This window comes from Anopheles coluzzii, chromosome 3 (genome assembly GCF_943734685.1).
Source record: "Anopheles coluzzii chromosome 3, AcolN3, whole genome shotgun sequence".
Taxonomy (NCBI): domain Eukaryota; kingdom Metazoa; phylum Arthropoda; class Insecta; order Diptera; family Culicidae; genus Anopheles; species Anopheles coluzzii.
The window spans coordinates 43,920,626-43,927,695 of NC_064671.1; the positions used below are offsets into that span (position 1 = coordinate 43,920,626).

General features: G+C 45.3%; 1 protein-coding gene across 2 annotated transcripts; it reads right to left on the reverse strand.

Annotated features, from left to right (window-relative positions):
• Window positions 1–394: 394 nt before the first annotated feature.
• On the reverse strand, window positions 395–3,542 carry LOC120955208 (endocuticle structural glycoprotein SgAbd-1-like). 2 transcript variants are annotated; one of them, XM_040375838.2, is made up of 5 exons: window positions 3,301–3,542; window positions 2,938–3,234; window positions 1,898–2,138; window positions 1,506–1,783; window positions 395–638 (listed from the first exon to the last, which is right to left on the reverse strand). In XM_040375838.2, exons 1-4 carry the CDS (start codon window positions 3,319–3,321, stop codon window positions 1,593–1,595), a joined length of 750 nt encoding a protein of 249 aa, XP_040231772.1. In that variant the 5' UTR covers window positions 3,322–3,542; the 3' UTR covers window positions 395–638; window positions 1,506–1,592. The 2 variants fall into 2 exon arrangements, with proteins under 2 accessions (XP_040231772.1, XP_040231771.1); XM_040375837.2 differs by having other exon boundaries at window positions 2,938–3,237.
• Window positions 3,543–7,070: the final 3,528 nt, after the last annotated feature.

The window sequence follows — 7,070 nt, forward strand, 5'->3', positions numbered from 1 at the left end:
TCCACAATGTTGAGTTAAGCGAACTTTTCTCAATAAATGAAACTTTTTTTAAAGTTTTAGTTGATTTTACTAGAATTGTACAGAAATTCTTTTGGCAAATTCAGATTTACGGTTTCGTATTGCATCGTAGAAGTTTCATAAACACACAATCTGGTTTCAAAAAAGCCGATCGAGGTCTTTCTTATTTCAGTAAGCCAAATAATCCAAAGATAATGATCACTATTTATCCTGCCTTTAGCAATTGTAACTTAAAAGAATTCCATCCAATTTGGCCTGTATATCTTTGGGTGTTCACGGATGATACAGAGTACAGCAATACTCAAACATACCGCAGATGGAATTCTCGTATAAAATTAATAAATCATAAATAACTAAAAGAACCATACTAAACATATATTCAAAAGAATCATTGTTCTTTATTTGCTTTCACTACAACAATCTACAATCTATGTACAAACAAAGATATAACACGATGAGTTGGTTCCGGAAGTCTTGACAGTATATTCCAAGAGTGACATTGATGATAGTGAAGATCGCTGAGCTAGTTGTCTGTCGCGTGTTGTTCATCCATTGCAGAGCAGAATCTCCCCCGTCGATCCGGTGTAGCAAAACGTACGGATTAAAACGGCGTGTAATATCTTGAATTAAAAACGAAACAACATGCAATTAATGACACATCAGACAACTCGTTCCGGCGCAATCTTCCTCCTCCCGATCTACTGCTTCCAATCGGTTGCTAATGTGTGGAAAAGCAATTACAATGTGTCAAACATGCATGTCGTGTGCGGTGGATGTAACATAAACCCGAAGCAAGCACCCTGCGTTACGATCATCATCAATTCATCTGCACAAAACACAGACGAGGGAAGAGATGCAGGGAAGGTGGCAAACAAACAAACAGTTTACATTGTTTCTTAATCAATCGACGATGACGCGGTTTTGCCTGTTCTCTTCACCAGATCATGGTTTGGAAGATCTCGGTTTCTACTCCCTTCGCGTCTGTTTCGGAAACGAGCCCGAAATCAATTTGCATATTAATTGCGCATTTTAGCGAGGCGATGCTATTCGCAACCCACCGAGCTCCACAGTGTACGTACGGGGAGGCAGCGATCCCATACGGAATGACAGTGAAAAGAGATTTACAACTTCGTACTCGTTCGGCGTATCGCACGAATGCATCGTGTAGTTTACGACTGAATGGACAGATTGCATCCTCCAACACGATGGAAAAGCTTCAGTCGGTGCAACAGGAAGAGCAGGGAGTGCGCGGTGGTGTTCGTGTGTGAGATTTGTTAGACGATCGCGTTCCACCATCCGCTCCCCTTTTGTCTGTCGTTCTGCACAAGCACGTTGCTATGCGTGGAATCTGTCTCCATTGTTTGCTTGAGGTAAGCAGAAGAGAAGGCTTCGTTCTACGATTCTTCCGGTGTAATGAATGGTGCAATAACACAGACTGTGTCGAAGCACTTTACCTATACTATAACATATGTGGTGATGCTGTGTACCTGTCACACCGAGACGATCGACGGTCGACAATAAGGATTTTTTGGGGTCAGTCAAATGGGGATAATGTTGCGCTCGCGTCCGGTATCTTAACCGTATCGGTTGTAATTGTGTCCACTGGCCGACGGAACGTGACCGGCCTGGTGGAAGCGGGGCTGGTTGTAAGCGGCATTGAACTGGGCCGAAACCGGTTGCGTCTGGGCGATCAGGGCAAGCGATTTCTGGATTGCCTCCGGGATCGGTGGTGGTGTGGGCAGATGAGCACCTTCCGCACGGAAACCTAGAGTAAGAGTGAGGGAAAAGTTATTGGCCGCATTAGCGAACGAGTGGGAATGGCTTATGGCCTTGGCAGGTGTGGCGCAAGTTGCGTAAGAAGGGTAAGACGAGCCCGTACCGTTCTCATCTGCAATGTAGGTCACCGTAATCAGCTGACCCTCGGGAGAGGTGTACGAGTACGAGCCCTGCACGGCCTGTGCCTCCAGGTCCTTACGGCCGGCATTTTTCAAATATCCCTGTGCCTGCTGCTGCTGTCCGTCGCCGGTCGTATACGCGTACGAATAGCTGCCATCGTACGAAACGTCATTGCTGTAGGAGGTGATTGGTACGAAGGGACGGATTGCGTTCGGGAACGGTTGCTGCGAGCATTAAATGTCAATCGTTAGTTTAGTGTTTATTAATTTAGTGTTATAATCGGTCGGTGGATGAGGAGAGAAAATAGTACTTTAAAGCATTCGTTATTATACAAGTACTAAGCAATACGGCTTTTTGGACCGTTCCTCTTAAATAAAAAAAAATGTACAAGGATTGCTGCGTTATGTAAAAAGTGTATAACAGATAACATTAAAATTTAGTTCAGTGTTTCAGACACCTAAAAATTTAAAAAGCTAAAAATTGGACTCTTTCTATTTAACTTGTTAACATAACAAAATAATTTTAGTATTGCACCATTTATTGAAAAAAGGCTTATGAACAAGACCTAAAAGCTTTCATAAAATAATGCAAATATAAAATAGCACCTATCAAGCTCCATTTTCAAATAAATTATAAAAAATCTGATTTTCTTAAATATAGCATATTAATTATCTCTAATAATCGTAAGTTGTGTACATGTATCATAAAAAATACTTAAATTTCAGTCATACATTTAAAAAAGTAGCAACAAATATTCATCTTTCACTTTAACTTTTTTTTAATCCAGACGGAAAGAATAAAATGATATCAACAGATTGTAACATAAGTTCATTTTTAAGCTTGAGTTTCATATTATTCTAGTGATTATATTTAATATTATCAAAGTTTTTCTATGTCTAGAATATTGCCAAAGTATACTGCATTTTCAAAACAAATATTCTGAATCCTAAAATGTGCTCCGTCGTTACCATTAAATATGTCCAAATAAAGTATTGTGGGTTCTTAAAATGTACATTATCTTACCTGTAATCTTTGGCTAAACTGAGTTGGGTTATGCGGGGGCAGCAACGGTGCACGTAAGGCTTGCGGCTGATGCTGGTGTGCAAAATGGTTCTGCGATTGGTGCTGTTGCTGCTGCTGATGCTGGTGCTGCTGGTGCTGCTGGTGCTGTTGCTGCTGGTACTGCTGGTGCTGATTAGTCAGCCGATGGCCAACGGACGTATTACGCACTCCCGTATTCTTGTTGTAGCTAGAGTGCGCGTACTGATTCTGGGGTTTGGCGGTAGCACCACACGCCACGATCACAAGCACCAACGCGCACTGCTAGAACGAAAGCGAACGCTGTGAAACACTTGCCTTTTTATTTATCTGTCACTATCAATTTACCGTAAAGGAGAAACTAGTCATTTTGATGCAATTTCTTCAACTTGATTTTGGCTTGATTTTTTATTCGAAACAATAAACTTTTCTACTCGCTGAGCACTACTGAAACACGTCAAACTACTGATTTCACACACCCGGTTCCCACCATTCAGCCTATCAAGTAAGCAGCATGGAGCACGAGCCGATCAATAATCTGCACTATCCAAACACCGACGACAAACTATTAGCGATGTTGCCCTCGGCAATTTTATTTATACAACCCATGCCGACCCAACCGGAGCCCTCGCTGTAGCTTCAGCCCGAAGACAGGTGTTCGTGGTGGACCACCCCCGAAAAAAAGTGAATCAAATAAATAAAGCAACAAACAGCAACACAAAAAATGGCTACACTACACGCAAAATGCGGTTCACTAATCACAATACCGCCACGATCGCAGGTGCGCAGCGGTACGAATAGAACGTCCCAATAGGCGATGCACGGTGGAAGAGAGCGCAAGAGTGAACGGTACGAGAACAATCAGAATGATAGCGTAAGATCGCGACAGGGCGATAGGGCGGATCGTGAAAGGAAAAGCGAGATCCCCGAAACAAAATCGACCCTCTTCGCCCCACCCAGCAACCTACGTAGAACGCATCCGAGGTGGTTGAGATGGGTTGAGGGCGAGGTGAACCCCCATCACTCGCTGTTAGGGTGTTCATTTGAATGCCATTATGATCCATCTGTACCTTACCGGGCCTTTCCATTCAGGCTGAGATTAATGAATTTGCACCTCGTTGAAGGTATGAGATGGCTAAGGTGCAGCAAAAAAAAATAGAACGATCAAGCACGCTCTACAGTGTGGTACAAAAGTGATACAAATGTAGTACATAATATGCACTTACAATGTAAATAAATCCAATTATAATTTGTTGCCCTATTTAAATGTATATTGTACTCATTATTAACATAAATATTACTATCTTTATTTTTGTTATTATTACTTACTTATCCGGCGCTACAACCGCTTTGCGGTCTTGGGCTGCCTCAGGAGTGTCCGAAACCGTTCACGGTCTCGCGCCTTCGTCTGCCAGTCCGTTATCCCGGCCTTAATGGCGGACGCCTCCACGCCATCTTGCCACCTCAATTTGGGCCTACCACGCCTCCTCTGTCCTTGTGGACGGCCTAAAAAGACTTTACGGGCTGGGTCGTCCGTTTCCATGCGTATAACATGGCCAGCCCACCGGAGCCTGGCGAGCTTTATACGCTGTACGACAGTGAGGTCGCCGTACATCTCGTATAGCTCGTCATTATAGCGGCTCCTCCATTGTCCTTCCACACATACGGGGCCAAGTATCCTTCTGAGCATCTTCCTCTGGAACGCGGCTAAGAGGGTTTCGTCAGATTTGGACAGTGTCCATGTCTCAGAGGCGTATGTGAACACTGGTACTATATAGGTACTACATAGTCCCAGCTTCGTCCGTCGCGACAGGTTCTTGGAGGTGAACTGCTTTTTCAGGCTGTAGAATGACCGGTTGGCAGCCAGCATCCTTGCGCGCAACTCAGCTTCCATGCTATTGTCGTTGCTGACCTTTGATCCCAGATAGGTGAATTGTGGGACGACTTCAAAAGTGCGTTCACCTATCTGCACGTCACGCCTACGTAGATTCTGATTATTTGTTAGCGGGCCCGCTGATATTGCCACCATCAGTTTGGTCTTTGCCTCGTTTATCTGCAATCCGAGGTTCTCTGCCGCCTGCTCAATCCCTTGGTAGGCTTCTGCTACATAGGAGAGCCGCAGACCAATGATGTCTATATCATCAGCGTATGCCAGGATCTGGGTTGACTTATAGAAGATGGTTCCCGTAGTCTCCACCCTTGAGTCACGGATGGCTCTCTCTAGCGCCAAGTTGAATAGGAGACAGGCAAGCCCGTTCCCCTGGCGCAGACCCTTGGTGGTAGCAAAAGGTCCTGAGAGTTTTCCATCCACCCTAACCTGGCATGTGACGTTGGTCATAGTCATTCTAACTAGCCTTATCAGTTTGGCCGGGATTCCAAATGAGCTCATAGCGTCGTACAGTTTTACCCTGGCTATGCTATCGTATGCGGCTTTGAAGTCTATGAAGAGATGGTATGTGTCGTTTTTGTATTCAGCCATCTTCTCCAAGATCTGCCGCATGGTGAAGATCTGATCAGTGGTTGATTTTCCGTTTCGGAATCCTCTTTGATAGTTTCCTAATATCTCTTCGACGTGCGGGACAAGACGATCCTGAAGGATCAGGGAGAATATTTTATAGGCGGTATTCAACACCGTTATACCCCTGTAGTTGTTGCAGTCCAACCTATCTCCTTTCTTGTATATGGGGTAGATGATGCCGAGATTCCAATCACAAGGCATCGATTCGCTATCCCACACCTCAGTAACAATTTGATGAATCTCGTTTTCTAGTCGTGCACCTCCATTCTTGACCAGTTCGGCTGCAATTCCGTCGGTTCCGGGTGCCTTGTTATTTTTCAGCCGACGGATAGCCTTTCGTGTTCCTTCTACGCTAGGTGGCAGTAGCATGACATTATCTGCTAGTGGCGCTTCTAGCTGTTCGCTAAACTGGTCATTGAGTAATTAATCAAAGTACTGAGCCCACCGCGAGAGGACCTCTGGCTGGTTACTGACCAGATCTCCATCCTTGTTGCGACAGCAGGTTACCTTAGGTACAACGTTGTTTCGGTGACCTGCTATCGCTTGGTAAAACTTTCGTGTCGGTCGGTACGCCTCTCTGGTTTGCTCGAGTTCCCGCATGTTTTGCTCTTCCAAAGCATGCTTCTTGGAGCGGTGAACTCGTTTCTCTTCGCGTCTAAGCCGTGAATATTCCTCTGCGCATGCCCGCGTTCTATGCCGTTGCTGCATTGCTCGGTATGCAGTATTCTTACGTTCACTTGTCTGCATTCATCGTCGAACCAGCCAGATTTGGTGTTGCCACGACGTGGTGGGAGTATATTTCTTACACAGTTTATTATTTTTGTTTTTAGAGCGTTCCACCTCTCGCTCGTAGTTTCGTATCTGTCTTCTGGTAGTAGAGACTCTTCTAAAGCGGTTTTGAATTCCTGTTGGACAGCAATGTCCCTTAGAGAGTCCGTGTTGAGCCGAGCCTGCGTGTTTTCTCCGCTCCCATTGGCGCGGGGGTGGGCGATTCTACAACGTATCACTAAGCCAACCAAGTAGTGATCGGAATCGATATTGACTCCTCGATATGTTCTGACATTTAACAGACTCGACTGTCGTCGGCGGCTTATTAACACGTGGTCGATCTGGTTGAAGGATTCTCCACCCGGGTGCGCCCACGTAATCTTGTGGATTTTTTTGCGCGCAAATTTGGTACTTCCTACAACCAGATTGTTCGCTGCGGCGAACTGGACCAATCTACTACCATTATCATTACTGTGCTCATGCAGACTGTGACAGCCAGTGTATTGGCGGTACATTGGCTCCCTACCGACTTTTGCGTTGAAGTCCCCCAGGATGATTATGAGGTCATGCCTGGGGCACCCATCTACAATTCTAGCGAGGCGGCCGTAAAAAAGGTCCTTCTCCTCTTCCTCTTTATCTTCGGTAGGGGCGTGAACGTTTATGAGGCTTATATTAAAGAATTTGCCTTGCATGCGCAGGGTGCATAGCCTATCGTTTATAGCCTTGAAATCCATCATTGCGGGTTTCAACCGGGGACCTACGGCGAAACCCGTTCCGAGCACGCGGTGGCGGTCGTGGCAGCTGTAATATATGTCGTAGCAATGCTTACCAC

What these genes read in the sequence shown, in the direction of transcription:
- LOC120955208 (XM_040375837.2), bottom strand. Translation starts at nt 3,321, where the DNA reads ATGACTAGTTTCTCCTTTACG. An exon ending in TGACTAGTTTCTCCTTTACG is followed by an intron (nt 3,238 to 3,300) that starts GTAAATTGATAG and finishes CTTTCGTTCTAG; the next exon opens with CAGTGCGCGTTGGTGCTTGT. An exon ending in CTACATTGCAGATGAGAACG is followed by an intron (nt 1,784 to 1,897) that starts GTACGGGCTCGT and finishes CTCTTACTCTAG; the next exon opens with GTTTCCGTGCGGAAGGTGCT.